The following is a 21,342-nucleotide window of genomic DNA, read 5'->3' on the forward strand; positions in this document are numbered from 1 at the left end:
GCCCTGATTGAGACGCTCTCGTTTTAATCTCTAATTAGAATGAATAACTGGATTTGCTCATAAAATTAGCAAGTTTTGCCTGGGAGCGTCAACAGATCCTCTTCGTCTACCGCAGAGACGAGAAAATAAGGCCAGGGTCGGCTGGGACCTCAGACCAGAACTGGATGCCGACCTTAACCAGGTCTGTGGGGTCAGGATCTCTGGAGCCACGTGGCAGCAGCAAACTGCACTCTGGGAGTGACTGAAGCACGTGGCCTGAACCCCTCTGCCTGTTTCTTCATTCTCCTGATTTCCCAAAAGACTCCCAGGGTCCAGCTTTTTCTGCTGCCCTGCTGGGTCTCGAACCCTTACCTCAGAGCTCGCCTCACTCTCCTGCGGGTCACAGCAGCCGCCCTGAAGCAAGGAGCGGAATGAGTCGGTGGTGCGCGCGGCCTTGTGGGGATTGTAGTCCCGGCCTCGCCTCCGCCTCGCGCCGACTCCGCCCCTGGAACTACGCTCCCGTCGTGCCCCGAAGTTCCAGGCGGTGGCGGAGGCGGAGCAGGCGGGCTGGTTGCTAAGACTTGGTGAAGCGCAGCGCTTCCGCCCTTCTCCTCAGGTAAGCACACGGCCCCGGGGTCTCGGGCTTTTATGACCCAGGCTCTCGCGGAAGGCGAGGAGGGCGAGGGCAGGGGGCGCGCCTGCGGAGGGGCGCCGGCCGCGCAGGGACACCGGCCGCGCAGGGAGCGAGGGGGGCCAACTGGGCCGGGCTCGTGCGCGCGCATCGGGTGAACGGGGGGAGGGGCGCATGTGCGCGTGCGCGCGGGGCGGCCAGGTTTCGGGACCCCTCTTTCGGCGCCCGTCGTCCTTCTGCGCGTGCGCTCGCCCCTGCCGTCCGGTGTGGAGACCCCGTGCCCTAACTGCTTCCGCTGTGCTCAGGCCTCGGGTCGTCTTGGTCAGCCTTCAAGCTCCGTGCTGTCGGTTTACAAGCTTTCCGCCCGCTTTGGGCGAAAACGCCCAGTCTTTCTGTATGTCTTGTTTGTGCGCGCGCTCAGTGTCTCAGTTGTGTCCCACTCTTCGACCCCATGGGTTGTGGCCCTCAGGTTCCTCTCTCCATGGGATTTCCCAGGCTAGGATACTTGAATGGGTTGCCATTTCCTTCTCTAAGAGAGTTTCCCGACGCAGGGATCAAACCCGCATCTCCTGCGTTGATAGGCGGATTGTTTATCACTGAACCACTTGGGAAGCCCTAAAAATTGATATTCTTTGCTGATACTTCGGAGAAGGCAATGGCACCCCACTCCAGTACTCTTGTCTGGAAAATCCCATGGACGGAGGAGCCTGGTAGGCTGCAGTCCATGGGATCGCTACGAGTCGGACACGACTGAGCAACTTCACATTCACTTTTCACTTTCATGCGTTGGAGAAGGAAATGGCAACCCACTCCAGTCCCAGGGACGGGGGAGCCTGGTGGGCTGCCGTCTCTGGGGTCGCACAGAGTTGGACACGACTGAAGCGACTTAGCAGCAGCAGCAGCTGATACTTAAGGGAAGTGTGAGTTTTTAAGGCCTTTTAAAATTTTGGCCTTGGGTCTGCCACACCCCACATGCGCATGGTTCTCGATTTTTCATGCACAAAGGCCTGCTTGTAGGGTGGCTAGGTTTTGCAAATAATCAGGCAGGTTGCCCCATTAAATTAAAATTTTGTGTCAACAACAAATATATGCACATATATATGTATTAGTATAAGAGTATTGCAAAGGTTCCATTGGACACATTTATGTTAAATCATCTGCTCGTGTGGGTTCACACTTACCGGGGTGTGCTGCATGTTATCTAGGGACCCTGCTTTGTTGGGGAGCTTGTCGGATGTGGACATTGATGCACCTTCCCCCTTCCACGGGGCCAAATTCTGGATAACATATTTGGAGCCATCACCACCTTGACTGTTCAACAAGAGTCCAAGACTCCAACACTGGGTATTCCTTCTGCTCAGGGCTCCCCACCCTGCTTCACCTGCTTTCCAGGTCCAGCTGTGGGTCACGGCCTCAGAGGAGCCTTCCTGGAATCTGCCCTTCGCAAGGCACTGGCTCCTGAGAAGAGCTGTGCCCTGGGGCAGGCCCAGCCTCATGGATTTTCTCACTTTCTGTTCCAGCCAGCGTGGTGGTGGATCCCATTTTACCAAGGGGGAAGCTTGTCCTGGGCCTAAGGCCTGGTCTCTGCCAGGAGATCAGGGGCAGGGCCCGGACACACCCAGGGGTGAGATAAGGCCCCTACCTCTGGTTGCAGAGGCCGCCTCAGCTCACTGAATAAGCCCCATGTTTTTGATGCCTTCTGGGCTTCAGGCCCCGGCACCCAGTAAGGGGACTGGCTGTTGGGGGGATCCCAGCTCCCTGGTCTCCCGAACCCTCCTGGACCTTCCCCACACCATTGAGCCTTCCACGGCCCTGACAGTGGGTGCCAGCCACAGAGGCTCCAACCATAAATATAAACAATTGTGGAGGGGGTTGGCCTCCACCCCACTGGAGCACAGGAACCTTTAGGAGGTACCCTAGGTGTGGACAGTGGGAGGTAGACACAGCCAGGGAAGGGCCTGAGCTGGGTGGAGCAGCCAAGTGCACAGCAGGGAGGGTGTGGAGCAGTGTGTGTGTAGGGGTGCGCATGCAGGGCACTTGGCCAGGGTGGGGCAGTGGGGTGCCCAGAGCTGGGGTGGATGAGGGGGCGCCCACAGCTGGGGTGGACATGTGGTTTTGAGGAGGAAAAGAGGAACAGATCAGCCACCCAGCATGCTGAGGTCCCCGGGGTTCATTTAAGCAAATCTCTGGGCATGGGGGCCATTCTTAGGTGGGCTGCGGCTCCCAGTCTGGGTGTGTCACCCTGGAGGAACCTGTGACCCATCTGTAAAGCCCCTCCCCTACCACGGGGGTCAGAAGGCAAGAGTTGGGAGCTGTTGGCCACCCGGCCGCAGCTCTGCCCTCCCAGGCACATGTCCCTGGACAAGTCCCTTCACCTCTGGAAAGGGACCAGCCCCGCAGCCTCCGTCGCGGTCATGAGGGGAGTTGGGGAGCCGATTTGCAGGAGTGGAGACAGGCAGCAGTTTCAGCACTGGCAGCAGTTATGAGGTCCGGGCCTTGTTCGAGGTGTGCTGTCACCCTGGTGGCTCTGGTAAAGAATCCACCTGCCAATGCAGGAGATGCCCATTCGATCCCTGGGTTGGGAAGATCCCCTGGAGAAGGACATGGCAACCCACTCTAGTATTCTTGTCTGGGAAATCCCCTGGACAGAGGAGTCTGGTGGGCTACATTCCTTGGGGTCACAAAAAGTCCAACATGACTGATTAACTAAGCAAGCATGCATGCCCTGGTGACCGCCAGATTTCCCCACCGCCGCCACAAAGAGCAGCAGCTTTACTGAGATACGGTTCACGTAGTGTTGGGATCACCCACAAAAAGCATACTTTTTAGTGTGTTTTAGTGTATTTAGTTTATTATATGACCATTACCTTTGTCTAGTTCCAGAACATTCTGTCTTCCAATAGGAAGCCTGTCCCCAGGAGCAGACCCCCCATCTCCCCACCTCCCAGCCTCTGACAACCAGGAACCCACTCTCTGTGTCTGTGGGTCGGCCTATTCTGGACGTTTCCTACCAGTGGAATCACACCCTGTCTGTCCTGTGTCTTCTCTCACTGAGCATCGTGTTCTCGGGATCTGTTCATGTGGCAGTGAGTGTCAGGGCTGCTCTCCTCCATGGCTGAGGGACGCTCCCGTGTGCGGAGGAACCACCTGGTGTCTATGTGTTTATCTTTCAGTGAACACATGGGCTGGCAGCCACCTTTTGCTGTTGTGAGTGGTGCTGCTGTGAACACGTGTGTGTAGATGGCTGTGTGGACATGTGTTTCAGTTCTCTTGGGCCTGCACCTGGGAGTGGGGTCACTGGGCCAGATGGTAGCCTCCTGGTGGTTTTTATTTCCTCCCTGGAGGATGGCAGCCCCAGCAGCAGCAGTCCGAGGCCAGCCTCCTGTCTCTGTTACTTGTTTTGTTTCTGTCAGACAGAGGTTGCAGTCTTGGAGGGACAAACAGGACTGTGTCTGTCTTGCCCAGGACACAGTGGGGCCTTTTGTGGCCTGGAGCAGGCTGTGGGGGCCGTTTTGCATTGGGCATGGTGTGTGCTGGGAGCAGATTTACAGCCAGCACGCCCAAGACCCTCCTCAGGGCCTGACTGGCCCTGGCGTCCTGGGTACCCCAGGGGCCCCCAGCCACGCTGTGTGTTTGCTGGAGTGGTTGGTGAGGACCTCCCATGCCCGCTGCAGGGCCTGTGGGCTGAGGAGTGATGAGTAGGCTGCGTTGAAGCAGTAAGGGCCAGGCTGTGACACGGTCTCAGCACACCTCGTCCATGGGAAAGAGGTGGGAGGGGTTGGTCCAAACCCAGATACTGCCAGGGCACTGGGCTCTGCAGCCATGGCACAGAGCTCCCCTGGAGCCACGTGAAGGTCATCTGTGGCCCATTTCTGCTCTCATCTAGGGCAGCCCTGACCAGTAGGAATATAACGCGAGACGTGTACATGACATGAAATGTGTAGAAGCCACGTTTTGGGAAACTACAAAGAAACGATTGAACTTAACCTTAATCATACGTTTATTTAACCTGAGACACGCAGAGTATTCCCGCTTCAGCCATGTAGTCAACACAGCCATCCCTCGGCATCCATGGGGAACTGGGTCCAGGGCCACCAAGGATAAGACGATCCAAGGATCTCAAGGCCTTTGAATAAAGTGGTGTAGTGAGTCGGTCTTCTGTGTCCGTGGAATACAGAAAGAGACTTAATGAGACAGTTACGTTTTCTCTTTTGTATTAAGTCTCTGGGACCCAGTGTGCATTTTTGCTCATGGCACTTCTCAGTAAAAAAAGGGGGGAGAGAAAAGACACCCAGACAAGGGCGATTTAAACTCTGTGCAGACACGGCGTTAGTAAGATGTGAGTGAGAGCACGACTGCTGGTGCCTTTTGCTCGGTGGGACGAGCCTGCAGACTTGGCACGCTCCTGGGACGACCCCTCCAGCTCGCCAGGCCCCCCCACAGCCCAGGATGATGCCCTGCTCCGGTCTCTGTCTCCCACAGTCAGAGCCCCACTGAGGATGGACCCCGCCCCGAGCGTCATGGAGCTGCGCAGAGATGCAAAGGCCGGGAGTCCTGAGCAAGAACCGCCGTGGCAAGCCCTCCCGGTTCTGTCAGAGCAGCAGTCTGGGGCTGTGGAGCTGGTGCTGGCCTATGCTGCGCCCATCCTGGACAAGAGCCAGACCTCACGCCTCCTCAAGGAGGTGTCAGCAGTCCACCCGCTGCCTGCGCAGCCTCACCTCAAGAGGGTGCGGCCCAGCCCTGACCCCAGCCGCCCGCACTCGCTGGAAATACTGCTGTGCCTGGCGGGGCCGGCCCGGGACTCGCGATCGCTGGCCGAGCTCCTCCCGCGGCCAGATGTGGACACCCGTGGCTTGGGGCAGCCCTTCCTGGTGCCTGTGCCTGTGCGGCCGCCCCTGACCAGGAGCCAGTTCGAGGAGGCGCGCACTCACTGGCCCACGACTTTTCACGAGGACAGGCAGGTGACCCGAGCCCTGGCTGGATGCCTTTTCTCGGCACAGGAGCGGGCTGCAATGCAGGCCCACATGGAGCGGGCTGTGTGGGCTGCGCAGCAGGCAGCCTCGAGGGGCTTGAGGGCAGTGGGCGCGGTGGTGGTGGATCCGGCCTCAGGCCGCGTGCTGGCCACGGGCCACGACTGCAGCACTGCCGCCAGCCCCCTGCTGCACGCTGCCATGGTGTGCATTGACCTGGTGGCACGAGGCCAGGGCTGCGGTGCCTACAACCTGGCGCCCCACCGTGCCTGCTCCTTCGTGCCGGCTGTCCGCGCCGGCTCTGTGCGCAAGCTGGATGAGGACGAGGACGGGCTGCCCTATGTGTGCACCGGCTACGACCTGTACATCACCCGCGAGCCCTGCGCCATGTGCGCCATGGCCCTGGTCCACTCTCGAGTGCGGCGTGTCTTTTATGGGGTGCCCTCGTCTGACGGCGCGCTGGGCACCCGCTTCCGCCTGCATGCCCGGCCTGACCTCAATCACCGCTTCCAGGCCTTCCGCGGTGTCCTGGAGGCCCAGTGTCGCCGACTGGACCCCGACGGGCTAGACGCTGAGGCATAGGCGCTGGCCTAGACCCTCCTTGGCTTTCCTCACATCGCCAGGGGCTTTTGCCTTGTCTCAGCTCATGGACACTCATGCTGTTTCTGTTGGCACATGAGGGGCATCCCTTTCTGGAGAAGGTCTTCCTCAGAGTTGGGTGGAGTGGGGGTCCAGCTGGCCGAGTGGCTGGGCACCTTCAGACCCAGGTGGGCCCCTGGGGTCACCAGCGTTGTGTCCCCTTTTCTCAGGTGTCAGGGAACAGCTTTGACATGTGAAAATAAACAACTTAAACCAGGTTGGTGTCTGTTAACAACGGCGTGAGGCCCTGGTAGCCGAGAGTCCCTGGGTCAGGGTGGCCATTTTCTCTGACACCTGGATTTGCACCGGGAGGTGAGCTCCTGAGTGGAGTGTAGGCAGGGAGGGGCCTCAGAGTCTGGATGGGTATGGCTAGAACCGAAGGAGAGGGCCCACTAGCCTGGATGTTGCTGACTGCGTCAGTTTCCCATCCTTCCCAGGGGCCGGTGGGTGTCTGCCTGCCCTGGAGTGGTTAGCCCTGGAACCCATGTGTGCAGGACTCTGAGCAGCAAACGTATGTGCTGCAGGCCCCTGAGACGTGCCTTGAGCCCCCGTCCCAGGGCTACTCCTTGCCCATGGGGGCTGGGCAGGTGGAGGGTCTGCTGGAGCCAGAGCAGTGGATGGCCGGTGGGGCCTGTGACAGGAGGGCTGGGCTGGGCCAGGCTCCGGGTTCCAGGGGAGGCCCTCTCTGAGCTAGGGGCCGGGGGTGGACGCGGGGACTCTCGGTCATTGGATCCTTCCCTTGGACCCCCTCCATGTGGGGCTCTGCACCTGCTCCAGTGCCCAGCGCTGGGGGCCGTTCAGTCTCAGCTGTGCTGGTTGGGTACCAGGTGTGGCCATGTTGCCTGGCCCACTTCCTGGAGAAGGTAATGTCGGTCTCCTAGGTCCTTGTGCAGTTGGCGCCTCTGTGGTGCCTCCTCTGAGGGGCTGCTCCATGACAGGCTTCTGGGCTTCTCCTGGGCAGGGCCTCTGGGTGCCTGGCCTGTCCCCAGGCATTTCAGTTGGGTTGCAGTGGGATCCTTGGCCTAGCAAAGCTCATAGGGGCAAAAACCATGGACCAGAGAGGTTGTGTAACTTGCCTGAGGTCACACAGCAATGAGTGTGGACTCAGTTTTCAGTGACTCAGAGACTTTGTGGCCATAGGAAGTGTGCAGAGCCATCCATGGATAAAGGGAAAGTTTGGGGGCTGGGTGACTAACACTTTCACTTTTATGGGGGAGTTGGGGGAGGATGAGGCAGGAGGGCAGTAGTGGTGGGTCACTGGGACCCTCCTCCCAGATGCCTCCTGCACATCAGTAGCAAGCTGCCCGGGGTGGGAGTGGGGGGGCTCTGACATGAGGTGGTGACTGGGGTCACACATGTGGGGCTGGGTTGGCCTTGAGCCAAGAGCCCAGAGACCCCTGTGGATGCTCTGGTGGTTAGGGCAGTAACTGCAGTGGCCCCTGGATCCACAGGTGGTGTTGGGGTCGCCCTGCAGCCATAGGGACCCCCTGACTGTGCCTGTCTCCTCTCCAGGTGGCTGCAGCCTTCCACTCCCACCCTGTCTTCACAGTGGAAATGTCAGGTGAGTCCCACCCGCGCCCCGCAGTGGGGGGTCCTGGCTTCTCTGGCCGTCTAGAAAGTTCCCCGGGTGGCTGGGCACACTGTGACCCCAGGAGGGGCACAGCCTCGCTCTCCTCCCAGAATGGGAGTCGGGGTTGCTCTGGCCACTGGACTGGACAACAGGGTGACGAGTCTGCGCTGTGAGCATCTGGCCCAGCCAGCAGAGCCCAAGGGGCACCCATGGAGTTGCTTGGACGTGAAGCTGAAGTGGGCAGCTCCCGGCACTTTGTTACTGTGCTATGAGGTCTGTCCACCACCCACCAAGGTGGCACAGGTGCTAAAGAAGGACCATACAGAGACGAGCTCAGCCCCTGGGCCTTGGAGACATGTAAGACGAAAGTGTTCCATGTTGGAAAACAGGAAGTCCCAGGACTTCCCTGGTTGTCCAGTGGTTAAGACTCTGAGCTTTCACTTCTGGGGGCCTGGGTTCATCCCTGGTCAGGGAACTAAGATCTTACAAGCCTCACAGTGAGGCCAAGAAAACAAAAACAAAAACCCCATGGAGTCCAGACTCCAGGAAGAGGACCAAATGGCAGGTGTGGCTATGAGATGAAGTCATGTTGGAGCAGGGTGGGCCTGAGATAACAGTGGGACTGACATCCTAAGATGGAGGAGACATGGGCACAGACACAGGGAAGCAGGGAGGATGGGGCAGAGGCTGGAGGGACGGTTTCACAACCCTGGGGTGCCCAGAGCATCTGGGGGAAGCATGGCCCTGTGACACTGGATCTGATTGTCCAGCCTCTAGAATGGAGCCGGGACAGACGTCTGTCCAGTCAGGCCGCCCAGCCTGTGGTCCTTTGTAATGACAACCCCAGGGTACTCCCACGTCCCAAGTGCCACAACCTGTCCTGAAGTCAACAGTGTGGATATATGTGGACCCTGCCGTTGAATCTTCACGTATCCCTGTGACTGTCGTAAGAAATCACCACAGACTCAGATACTTGAATGAAATTGGTTCTGGGGCTTTCCTGGAGGTCCAGTGGTTAGGACTCCATGCTTTCAGTGCTGAGGGTGCGAGTTCAATCCCAGGTGGAGGAACTAAGATCCTGCATGCTGTGTGGCGTGGTCAGAAACTAAGTCCATAAATAAGTAGGTAAATAGAATTTGTTCTTTGACAGTCCTGAGGTCAGGAGTCCCACATGGGTACCACAGGGCTAAATCCAGGTGTGGGCAGGGCTGGTCCCTCTGGAGGCTCCCAGGGAGCACCGGCTCCCCCTTTTCCAGCTTCTAGAGGAGCCGCATCCCTGACTCGCGGCCCCTCCCTCCTCGCAGCCGACGGCTCAGCGTCTCCCATCTCTCTGCCTCTGACCCTCCCCCTTCCCTTTCATAAGGACCCTGTGATGGCACTGGGCTCCCTAGGGAATCTAGGATCATCCCGTCTCAGGGGCCTTAGCTTAATCCCTCTGGCAAAGTCCCCTCTGCCCCATGAGGTGATGTATCCGCAGGTCCCAGGAGCAGATGGACACAGCCCTAGGGCCACTACAAGCTGACTGCAATGTGAGTCTTTTTCTGCACCCCCGTGCCTGCAGGAAAGGAGAACAACTTCCCCCCGTTGCCCAAGTTCATCCCCCTGAAGCCTTGCTTCTACCAGAACTTCTCTGACGAAATCCCTATTGAGCACCAGGTCCTGGTGAAGAGGATCTACCGCCTGTGGCTGTGTGAGTCAGGGGGAGGGGTGCACCACCCAGGCCCGGCCCAGGACTTGTCTTGAGCTTGGTGGGTGGGAGCCTGAGGGTTTAGTAATATAATAAAGCTTTCCGACGAACTTCTCTCATGGCTCAGTGGTAGAGAATCCGCCTGCCAGTGCGGAAGCCACAGGAGACGTGGGTTCAGCCCTGGGCTGGGAAGAGCCCCTGGAGGAGGGCATGTCAACCCACTCCAGTGTCCTTACCTGGAGAATCCCATGGACAGAGGAGCCTGGTGGACTATAGTCCATAGAGTTGCAAAGAGTCAGACATAACTGAGTACACACACTGATGAGCTCCTGTCCGGAGTGGAAGGAGCAGGTGGGCAGCCGCACAGAGCAGGGCCCCCCAGGCCCTTCTCTTGCCCCAAGGTCCCTGTGCTCATGGGAGCCACACCCCAGCAGTAGGGGATGTCCCACTCAGCGCCCTCTTTCTTCTCCCCTCCCCTAGTTTACTGTGCCACCCTGGGCATCAACCTCATTGCCTGCCTGGCCTGGTGGATCGCGGGTGGCTCAGGCGCTAACTTTGGCCTGGCCCTGCTCTGGCTGCTCCTCTTCTCGCCCTGCAGCTACGTGTGCTGGTTCCGGCCCGCCTATAAGGCTTTCCGGTGAGTTGGGGTGGCCCCCACCCTCCAGGGCCCCTTGGGAAGTGTCGGGTTGACAGTCGGCTCAGAAACAAGAGCAGGTGCACGACCCCTTCCGGGCCAAGTCCTGAGAGGGGTGCACCCTGATCTGTAGCTGCCGCCTGGCCCAGGTGTGAGCCTGCCTCTCTCTCGTGTTTGGATGACACTGTGTACTGGGGTCCACAAGCCACATCCATCTCTCCCTGTTTTGTTAATGACTTTGCTGATATACTGTACATACCACTCAGCTCACCTGCTTAACAGCTCGGTGTTTCTAGTGTTTATACAAGGCTGGACAGCCAGCATGTCTAGTTCCAGAACAAACCAACAGGAAACCCCATCCCCATCAGCACCATCCTGCCCCCTCAGCCCCTGACAACCAGGAACCCACTCTCTGTGTCTGTGGATCTGCCTGTTCTGGACATTTCCCATCAGTGGGATCACACTCTACGTGTCCTTCTGTGTCTGCTTCTGTCACTGAGCATCATGTTCTCAGGGCCTACCCACGTGGTAGCGAGTGTCAGGGCTTCATCCCTTTGGGTGTCTGAGTGATGCTCCCATGTGTGCAGGAACCAAGTGGTATTTCTCCATCATCTGTGGATGGCGTTGGTGTTGCTGCCCCCTTGTGGCTACTGTGAATCTTGCTCTGTGGCTTTCACCCCAAACCTGCCCTGTGCACTCAGGCGGGTGCTATGTCTGCTCCATGTGGCCCCTAATCCCAGACCCTCAGTGGGAGTCAGGTGGGGCCCCTGGGGCCCTTTGGAGACAAGAACCAGAAACCTGTCCACTTGTGCTGAAGCAAAAGGGGCGCTGTGGCTTCAGGTCCCAAGCTGATTCCAGCAACCGTGTGCAAGAATGGGGACCCTCTCCCCTAAGAGCTTTGGGAGCAGCGCGGGAGCAGCCCTGTGCCGCGAGGTCCCTGCTCCTCCTCCATTCCAGGTCTCTCCTTGCTTGCCCTATGTGAGCCCCTTGCAGCCTCTTTTATCCAGGGCAGCAGGGCATCGCAAACCCACCAGGAACCTATCAAATTGACCTTAGGGTACCGGCAGGTCCTTGGGTGTAGTGGGGCCTCCTAAATCCCCTTCCAGTGAGGAGCATGTCAGGGTTGTCCTCCTCCTGGGGCGGGAACTGGAGGTGCGGTGGGTCAGGGCTATCCTGCCCAGTTGGCCCAGGCCCTTCCTCGGCCTTGCCTCTTCACTGCCTCCACCCCGCCCTCTCCTCCAGCATTGGTAACAAAGCTGTTGGCTTCCCTCCAGATCCGACAGCTCCTTCAACTTCATGGCGTTTTTCTTCATCTTCGGAGCCCAGTTCATTTTGACCGTCATCCAGGCCGTCGGGTTCTCGGGATGGGGTGCGTGGTAAGCTTGCGGGGTCAGCCATGGGGACATGTGTCACGTGCAAGACAGACATGAGCTCAGGCTGAACACTGGCCAGGACACCAAAATGCCAATGGCTGGACGAGAGCGAAGTCTGCTCCTCGCTCTTGTAAACCCCCTACCCTGGGAGGTGCCGGGTTGGCAGCCTGTGCACAGTGGTTCTCCTGCCAGTCACCTGGCCCCCCAGAGAACCTGGCAGGCATGTCCCGCTGTGTGTCCCCAGGGTCAGAGAGCAACTGGGAGGGCCATGCCCCACCATCTGGGAAAGGCATTTTCCATTGCTTCCCAGGTGGAGCTAGTGGTAAAGAACCTGTCTGCCCATGCAGGAGACATAAAAGAGGTGGATTTGAACCCCGGGTTGGGAAGATCCCCTGGAGGAAGACATGGAAACCCACTCCAGTATCCTTGCCTGGAGAATACCATGGACAGGGGAGCCTGGTGGCTGCAGTCCATAGGGTCACAAAGAGACACGACTGAAGTGACTTAGCACTCGTTAACACATGAGGTGTCTGCCGCTGCTATAGTGAATTATTAATGTTCAGTGATTTGAAACAAACTTTTCATTTTAAGTCCCGGGGGTCAGAATTCATGTAACCCACAGGTTGGCAGGGCTGGTCCTTCCAGAGAGCCACCTGCTCTAGTCTGGCTGGCCACAGTCCCGGAAGTCCCCTCCAGGGGGCAGTGGACAGCATGGGGGATCCACGGTTGCTGTGGAGCTACAGGGACACCTGGCCAGTCCTGGGCCCTGGGTATCCATCCCTCCCTGCTGGCCCCAGACTTTCACCATCCGCTGGATGCACGCTTCCCTGTCAGTCCATTCAGAAGGCCTTTTAAAACCTGTGAGACGTCTTATGTGTAAAAGACCACAGTGCTGCTTCACACGAGGAAGCAACAGTGACCACAGAGGCTCAGACCTGTCCGCCCTGCTGGCTTGTGACCTTTTCACATGGGTCTTCTTCGTGGTTTGCGGATCTGGGGTAGAGCTTCCACCCTGAGCTGCCTCCCCAACCGTCTGACGCCCTCACCTCCACCGGATGTGGTGGGCATAATGCCCTCACCCACAGCACTACCATGTCAGGCCTTCCCCTTGGGGTCCCTGCGGCTTGTTAACAGTTGGCCTTTGTGGTTGGTCCACATTGGACTCCAGGTGGGGTGGGGTGTGCACCCTCCGTGACTGTGGCCCCCACCGCCTGTCCTTTCCACAGTTGGGGCTTCCTTGAGGTGCCGTCCCAGCCCAGAAAGGCAGCCACTTAGGTGCACGACTCAGTGGTTCTGTGTGTATACAAGGGTGGAGGTTCATCACTCTCTCCAGCTTCAGAACATTCCACCACCCCAAAGTGAAGCCCCATCCCCGTGAGCAGTCCCTTGCTCATCCACTAACAACCAGGAACCCACTCTGTGTGTGTGTGGATCGGCCTGTTCTGGACGTTTGCCATCAGTGGAATCACACCCTGTGTGTCCTTCTGTGTCTGCTTCTCTCACTGAGCAAGTGGATTGTCAGGGTCTGTCCACATGGTAGTGAGTGTCAGGGCTTTGCCCCTTCTGGTGGCCGAGTTGGTGGGATGCAGTGTGTGTGTCATTTGTCGTGGGTGGACTCTTGGGCTCTCTGCTCTTCTGCTGTTGCTGGTAGTTCTTCTGTGCATTGTGTACACATGTCCAAACAGACAAGTGTTCTCAGTTCTCTCTGGTGGATGCCTGGCTGTGGAATTTCTGGGCCACATGGTAACTCTTGAACCTTCATCAGAGCTGCCAGACCCTCCCCTGGCCTTTGCAGGCTGCATCCCCATCTCCCTGGCTCTGGCCCCTTGAGCTCCTGGCTGAGTGGCCCTGGGGGAACACCTTATACCCGCATCCCATCCCCCTTATCTCCAGGTCTGTCATCTTCCCAGACCCCCATGTGGGCTTACACTCCTTCAAAGTGCAGAGCAGTGTGCATTTGTACGCGAGGATGTCCCTCCTGGCTTCACAGAGGGGCGAGGCCTGTCCATGTGTATGTGTGTGTGTGTGTCCAGCAGGTTGTATGCCTGTGCACATGTGTGCGTGCACACACACACACACACACACACTTTATCTTTTTTTTGCTGTGTGACTTGTGTGATCTTAGTTCCTCAACAGGGAATTGAACCTGGGTCCTGGTAGTGAGAGCACAGAGTCCTAACCCCTCGATCCCAGGGAATCCCCTGCACATGTTTCTGTAAACTCTCTCTGGAAGTGAGCTAGCAGATGAGGGATGCCAGTTCCCTCTGGGCTGGGGAGTGGCATTGACAGGAGAGAGGCGTCTATTATGTGTTTTTCTAAGCTTCCTGAACTGTGTGGTTTTGTTACTCACTAAGAAAAAACATTCTCAAAAGTACCCTATTTCCTGCCTCCCCCCCACCCCACCCCTGGTCTGCCTGGACACCAGATTCATGTTCTTCCACGTGCAGGCTCAGGATCTATCCCAGATCTTCAACTTTTTCTTGTTTTCACATCTCTTTAGTGTAACTGACGTTCATGCTTTGCCCAACCAATGGATGTTTAGATCATCCTCAGATTGTCCTCATTACAGACACTGGATGAGTGAAACAGTTGGGCGAGAAGGAAATGAATGTTTAAGCCTTGTTATGGGTCGGACCCCATTGTGCTCCAGAAAAGGCGCAGCCCAAACTGACCGAGTAGGGTTTGTTTCTCTGTCCTCTGCACAACATGTGTCAGAAAAGTGGTGTGAGAACGACAACTCTGACTTGCACATCTTCGTGGGTGGGGTTGAGCATCACTCCCTAAGTATACTGGCCCCGTGGTAGTCCTCATGGGAATCCCATGTCTCTGCTGGCGGGTTACCTTTTTCTTGTTGATTTGCTGGAGCTCTTTACATATGAGAGGTAGTGGGCCCGTCTGATGGTCCTGCTGGCTCCCACACATGTTCTCGCCTCTTGCAGTGGTTGGCTGGCAGCCATTGGCTTCTTCCAGACCAGCGTCGGGGCCGCTGTGGTCATGCTGCTCCCGGCCATCATGTTCTCCATGTCGGCTGCCATGATGGCCATCATGATCATGAAGGTGAGTCCTCCAGCTCCCAGGATGTTCCATTTCCTCCCTCATATCCTGTTCTCTGATCTCCCAGCCCTGGGACTCGTCCTGGCTCGTTTTAGGAGCAAGAGGCCAAGCGCTGGCAAGTGAAGTGAGTGCTGACAGCAGGGCAGACTCTCTGCGATCTGGGCCTTTGATTGCCTTCCTTCCTGCCCACGTAGCCTTCCAGGGAGGAGGGCAGACAGCGCCGTGTGGCCAAGGGTGACCACTTCCACACTGGGGCGGTTGGGTGTCTGCTGGAGTCCCCGGCATGTGTGTTCCGGAGGGTTGTTCACACTGCTGATTCAGCCACCACCGGCCATGTGCTGCTAGTTACAGTTAAACCCAAATTAAGTGAAATTACCTGAAACTGAAAATTCGCATCCATCGCACTGCCCTCATACTGAGCGCTCAGGCTTTGAAAGGCTGGCCCCGACTGTCTCCACCATCATGGCCACTCCCTGGCCCTGCTCCAGGTGCCTTGAGGCACCAGTGGGAACGTGTGCACGGTAGTCTGGGGGCATTGGCCACACGAGGGTTGTCCTGGGACCACATACAGACTGATGGCTGACAGTGCACCTGCCCGGCCTTCCTGGGGTGACCTTCTTGGCCATGTGCCCGGTAGCCTGCTTGAGGAGGCTGGACCTGCCCTGTGCTGCAGCCTGGCCAGCAACTCCTGAAGCCTGGGTTTCGGGTCCGTCCAGCCTCCTTGTTGCAGGGTCCCAGCTGTTTCTCAGGTTTCCAGGCCTGGGCTGTTCAGCTGGTCCTGGGACTGTCTGGGAGGACAGAGGGGTACTTGCTCCCCCTATGTTTGCCTCCAAAGCCCCCTGACTGTGTGGACGATGTGAAGGGGGTTGGGGGATAACCAGTGCAGAACAGACCCTGAAAGACTTGGCCAGAGGCCAGGATGAAGACCACACAGGGTGGCTGTGGTTCCGGCAGGGACGTGTCACGGCAGAAGGGAGGGGCTTCCGAGCCAAGCAAGCCCCCCAGAGTAGGGCCACCCCATTGGGATCCCCTGCACCACCCCAGGTTTGGGAGTTCACTGGGAAGAAAGAAAGACATTCTGGTGGGAAAGGACAGTACCGTCAGCTTTGCTGGTCAGGAGCCTCAAGTTAAATGAATTCAGTTATGGGATTTGCCAGACTTCCAGAAACAGCCCAGCCCCACATCTGAGGAGCCTGGCCTTCCTGGACGGTGCAGGGGCAGTGGCCTATCCACCTAGGCCTCTACTGAGGACATCATTGAAGAGAATGATGTCACCCCCTTGGTGACCTGGGGGTCCCGGGTCTGACGTGGCTGAGGGAGGAGTCACCAGGCGGTGGCCAGGCCTCAGACCTGCCCCAGAAGAGCCCCTCCCCTGGAAGCAGCACTTGTGCCGAGTTTTGGGCTTGGCTGGGACAGTGGAGACCCTTGGGGACAAGCCGGCAGCAGTCACAGTGTAGGCATGGCCCTCAGAGCCCCACCGCCTCAGCTTCTGCACGTTTTCTAAAGTTCTTGCAAGTGTTGTCATGTTAGTCACGATCGGTTAAGAAAAGCCCCTTCTTGCACGCAAGCTGAGTGTCCTCCCCACCGTCATCCTCACCCCTGCAGGTGCACAGCATCTACCGAGGGGCTGGTGGGAGCTTCCAGAAGGCGCAGACGGAGTGGAGCACGGGCACCTGGAGGAACCCACCGTCCAGGGAGGCCCAGTTCAACAACTTCTCAGGGAACAGCCTGCCCGAGTACCCTACCGTGCCCAGTTACCCGGCCAGTGGTGGCCAGTGGCCTTAGAGGGAGCCAGCAGCCCTGCTGCCAACCGGCTGCTGGCCCACCTGGCCCTCACCGTCCACTCCCACCACCTTGGGTTTGGTGAGGCCTCCCCGCAGCTGAGAGGGCAGCTCAGGGGCTCTTGGCGGCCCGAGCCCACATTCATCTCACTCTTGAGGCAGGGCTCCTCGGCAGCTCTGCCCGGAAGCTGTCTGGCCACTGCCATCCGGCAGGACGCCCCCCATAGTCTGGAGCGCCGTTTGTCATGGTGACGTCCACTGTGCTGCAGCCACACCCTCTCCCTCGGGGTTGTGGAGGGCTGACCGGGCTGCCCTTCTCAGAACTAATGACATGGAGAAGGGCCCAGCCCAGGTCCACCCCCACAGCCTCCTTCCAGGCAGTCGCTCCTGGCTCAGTGACTTGAAGAGGGAAGCTGTTCAGGCACCAGGGTTCTGTGTCTGGTGGGAGGCTGAGGGCCTGGGTGGTGGCTGTTCCTCTAGTGGGCAAGCCTACGGGGAGGCCCAGAGGCTGATTCACCTCCTCTGTCTCATGATAGGAACTACTGCTCCCCTTCTGTCTGTCTGTTGTCCATTGGCAGCTTGCCTCCAGCCTCCCTGTCTGGGGCCACGCTTGTCCCATGGAGGGGTCTCAGAACTGGGACCTTCAGGCAGAGCCTCATTAGAGCCTGTGGTGGAGGGGGAGGGAGCCGCCAGCCTGCCTCGCTGGAAACAGATGGCACACAGGTGCATCTTGAGAGTGGAGCCCTTCCCCTACTGCGGGGTAGGAGCTGGAGTCGCCAACCTGAAGGACAAGAACGAGGGAGACTCAAATAAGTCTGTGCCTTATTAGGAATCTGAATCCCTGCCCTCCTTCCCACATAAGCAGCCAGCACTTCTGTGAGGGGAAGGGGCAGAGACGCCTCCCAGTGTCCTCTCGGCCCTCGTGGGCTAGGCCTCGGGTGCCCTGACACTGCCCCTTGGCTCCCAGCCTCCCGGCCGCTCAGGACAAGCTGTACTTCTGTCCCACTGGCCACCGGGTCTCTCCCCGAGGCCGCCCCCATGCCTGCTTGCTTGGCTACTCCTGGTGAATGCCCTGTGGTGCCTGAAAGTGGCCACGGCTGCGAGAGCACCAGTGTCTGGGCCCCAGATGGGAAACCAGGTCCCCTCACGTCCCCAAGGCCACTTCCTGTGATGAGGCAAGCGTCGCGCTCCCGGTGGGGCCAAGCCTCCCGTGTCTGGGGCGCTGCTCTTGATGGGCGCTGAGCAGGTAGTAGGTTGCGCCCACATCACCCACCCCACCCCCGCTCCTCATGTGCATTGTGGTTTTTGTTACGTGAAAATATCCGGGAAATAAAGACATGCTTTGTGCATCAGGTGAGCCTCCAAGAGAGCTTTCTGAGGGCCTTCCTCCCATGGATCCTGGTGCCTGTGGCCTCGAGAGGGATAAACCAGGACCATGCTGTGCACCTGGGCTGAGTCCCATCCACGCTGCCAGCCACCCTGCCTGGGGACCCTGCCCTGACCCACCACAGAGGAGCCGGCGGCCATATCCTTGCACCTTGGGGTCATTCCCTTGTTTGCTTTCAGTCATGTTCTCTTCACGGTCAACAGCTTTCACTTGAAAAAGGAAATTTGCAGAAAATGAAATACCAGCACCACTTGCTGTGAAGAAGACACAAGGACAGAAGCGGCTGGAGTAGGAGCAGCTTGGTCTGCAGGGGCCCTCACCTGACTCTCTGGGGGCCCTGGTGGCAGAGTGGACACCCCATGTAGACGCGAGATGGAGGCAGTGCGTCTGTCACTCCACAAACACCGGGGGAGGGCAGTGGACACCCAGAGAGAGACAGGACCCAAAGTAAGTGATAGGGGCTTTTGCATCCTGAAACCCCTATTTCATGTGAGGTTCTGACCCTACATGTCAGAGCAGGACTTGCCTGGTTAGTTAAGGGAGCATCGTGCGGGAGCAGGTGATCCTGACGCAGCAGGACTGGGCGTCACAAGGGGGGATGTTTGGACACAGACATGTGGGAAGGGGCTGCATGAAAGTGGAGGAAGAGTTGGGGTGAGGCCTCTATAAGCCCAGGTTGGCTGCGATCTCCAAAAGCTGGGGGTCAGCAGGTGGTCCCTTGGCAAGAGCCAGCCTGGGACACAAGATCGCGGCCTCTGCCCTCCCAAACTGGAGGGGATACACGGGTGGGTGTAGTCTGCCATGCTCCGTCACAGCTGCCCTGAGTATCCACAAGTGAGACAAGGAGGCTGTGGGGGACACAGGTTGGTGGGCAGGAGCACCTGGAGGATGAACAGTGTCTGCTGGAGATAGGATGGGTGGCCCAGGTGGGCCTGGGGGAGGGGATCTGCAACCTGGACTCAGAGGTGATATAGGAGCCACAGGATGGCGTGGAGGTGAAGGGATGGAGGCCAGGTCGAGAATGTAGCTTGTCTGCTGGGGTGGGACTACTGACCTGGGGCCTAAATGAAGGATTGATCCCTCCTGGTTCTGGATCCAGGTGTGGCCAGACTGCATTTCGGGCCCCAGGGCAGCAGCCTTCCAGCCTTTCCCAGCCCCCAGTGGCTCCAGGCTTTGCCTGTCCTCACAAACTTCTGTCTCTTACAAGGACACTATCCCTGGGGACTTCCCTGGTGGTCCAGTGGTTTGACTTCACACGTCCATTGCAGGGGTACAGGGAACGCAGGTTTGATCTGTAGTTAGGGAAATAAGATTAGCATGGCCAAAAAAAATAAAAGTGGTTTTTATTTACCTTATAACCATCCTTGGATTTGGGGTGCACCCCACAGCAGCACGACCTCAGCTGCATCAGCTTTAATATGTCTGAAAAGACCCTGATTCCAGGGAAGGTCCCAGGTTTTAGGATGTGGGGCCACTGCTCAGCCTGTCCAGGAAAACCCCGACTTTCAGAGCAGGAAGAGCTGAGGCTGCAGTGAGGGGTCTGGCCATGGGGGACAGGGCCCTGGGTGGATGAGAGCCATGTTCATGATGGTGGTGGACACCATTGGGGAGGAAGGGCTTCCCACAGGGGAGGCTGTGCTAAGAGCATCGTCAGCAGGACCCCTGAAGGGAGGGGCTGCCCTTGACCAGGATGTGGACAGGTCACCTTGAGTGCACATGGGGTTAGTTCAGATGGGACTGGGGTGGGATGGCCCCAACACAGGATGGATGGCTGGTGTTCTTATCCAAGGGGAAATGTGAACCCAGACACCGAGGCTGGGAGAACAGCGCTGGAGAGGGGGTGATGCAGCCAGGGTCAGAGAACTACCAGATGCTCAAAGGGCCGGCATTCCCACCTTCAGAGGGAACACCACTGAGACGCCTCAACCTTGAACTGGCTTCCAGAAAAAGGGGAGAGTAAATCTCTGTTGTTGAAGCCATCCATTCCGGGTGCTTTGTTTTGGCCACCCCAAGACACGCCTGCTCGCCTGGTCAGTCTTCATCTCTGTTCCTATGACCTAAGCTATCGCCAACCAGACCCAAAATGTCTTCCCCACTGCCTCATGGCTTCTGCTCACCCAATGGGTCAGCTGGGCGCCTCTCTTGAGGCAGCCAGGAGGTCACTGGAGTTGATTCTTCAGAGTAAATTCATTTACGGAAACTTGGCTGATGCCCGTGGCATTGGTGGGTGACTGGGGACCATGAGTCAGACCCTGTTCAGGTGTGAGTGAAGGCTGCTGTAAGGACCAAGAGATGCTAACAGGACACCATCTTCTGAAGCATCCTGCGTGGTGAGAGGGCAGGACCACAGCCTGGCCCCTGGAGTGAGCTGGCCTCAGGTATCTTTGTGACCCCATGGACTGCAGCATGCCAGGCTTCTCTGTCCTTCACGATCTCTGAGTTTGCTCAAACTCCTGTCCATTGAGTTAATGCTGCTATCCTCTGCCGCCCCCTTCTCCTGCCCTCAATCTTTCCCAACATCAGTCTTTTCCAGTGAGTCAGTTCTTCACATCAGGTGGCCAAAGTATTGAAGCTTCAGCATGAGTTCTTCCAATGAATATTCAGGGTTGATTTCCTTTAGGACTGACTATTTCATCTTGCTGTCCAAGGGACTCTCCACAGCCTTCTCCAGCACCACAATTTGAAAGCATCAGTTCTTTGGGGCTCAGCCTTCTTTATGGTTCAACTCTTATAACAGGACTACTGGAAAAACCGTAGTTTTTATTAGACCGACCTTTGTTAGCAAAGTAACGTCTCTGCTTTTTAATATGCTATCTAGGTTTGTCATAGCTTTTCTTCCAGGGAGCAAGCATCTTTTAATTTCATGGCTGCAGTCACCATCTGCAGTGATTTTGGAGCCCAAGAAAATAAAATCTGTGACTGTTTCCACCTTTTCTTCATCTATTTGCCATTAAGTGATGGGATTGGATGCCATGATCTTAGTTTTTTGAATGAGTTTTAAGTCAGCTTTTTCACTTTTCTCTTTGACCCTCATCAAGAGGCATGATCCAACATGACCTCATCTTAATTGATGACATCAGCAAACACTATTTCCAAGCAAAGTCACCTTCTGAGGTTTCAGGTGGAATATGAATTTTGGGGGTGCTAAAATGGGTCGGGCATGACTTAGCGACTAAACAATAAATCCAAGCCTTTATCTGCCCAGACCTCAGCTCCTAAGAGTGAGGCAAAGGAGTTCCTCATGGGGACCCCTTGGGGACAAGTAGGACACTGTATATCCTGTGCTCAGGGGACTAAACAGTTCTAGTTTGGTGGGATTTCAGGTCTTAGCAATGAGAAGTCAGGGTCCCAGGAGACCCAGGGAAGTTGAGATGCTTGGTCAAAAATGGCGACCCTGCAGTGGCAAAAGGCCATTGTCTGGGACATATTTCACGCAAATCAGATCCGTTGGCCTCCATTTCCTGACCAGTTCCTAGAGGGGACGCTGATTGGCTCATGAGCCAATCAGATATGGTGGGGCAGTCACATGGTACAGACCTGATTGCTTGGGGCTGTTCTCAGAGGATGATGGGTAGACCCCTGGAGTGAAGTGCCCGAGGAGCTTCTGTATCCTTGAGGCCTTGGTTTTTCTTTTTTT

General features: G+C 57.4%; 2 protein-coding genes across 2 annotated transcripts; both read left to right on the forward strand.

Moving 5' to 3' along the window:
• The first annotated feature begins 478 nt into the window (after positions 1-478).
• On the forward strand, positions 479-17,670 carry SCAMP4 (secretory carrier membrane protein 4). Its single transcript, XM_052643082.1, has 7 exons — positions 479-595; positions 7,732-7,780; positions 9,351-9,479; positions 9,957-10,113; positions 11,385-11,486; positions 14,423-14,540; positions 16,143-17,670. Exons 2-7 carry the CDS (start codon positions 7,774-7,776, stop codon positions 16,320-16,322), a joined length of 693 nt encoding a protein of 230 aa, XP_052499042.1. The 5' UTR covers positions 479-595; positions 7,732-7,773; the 3' UTR covers positions 16,323-17,670.
• On the forward strand, positions 4,963-6,174 carry ADAT3 (adenosine deaminase tRNA specific 3). Its single transcript, XM_052643083.1, has one exon. The coding sequence runs from the start codon at positions 5,110-5,112 to the stop codon at positions 6,160-6,162; it is 1,053 nt and encodes a 350-aa protein (XP_052499043.1). The 5' UTR covers positions 4,963-5,109; the 3' UTR covers positions 6,163-6,174.
• Positions 17,671-21,342: the final 3,672 nt, after the last annotated feature.

This window comes from Budorcas taxicolor, chromosome 7, assembly GCF_023091745.1.
Source record: "Budorcas taxicolor isolate Tak-1 chromosome 7, Takin1.1, whole genome shotgun sequence".
Lineage (NCBI taxonomy): Eukaryota > Metazoa > Chordata > Mammalia > Artiodactyla > Bovidae > Budorcas > Budorcas taxicolor.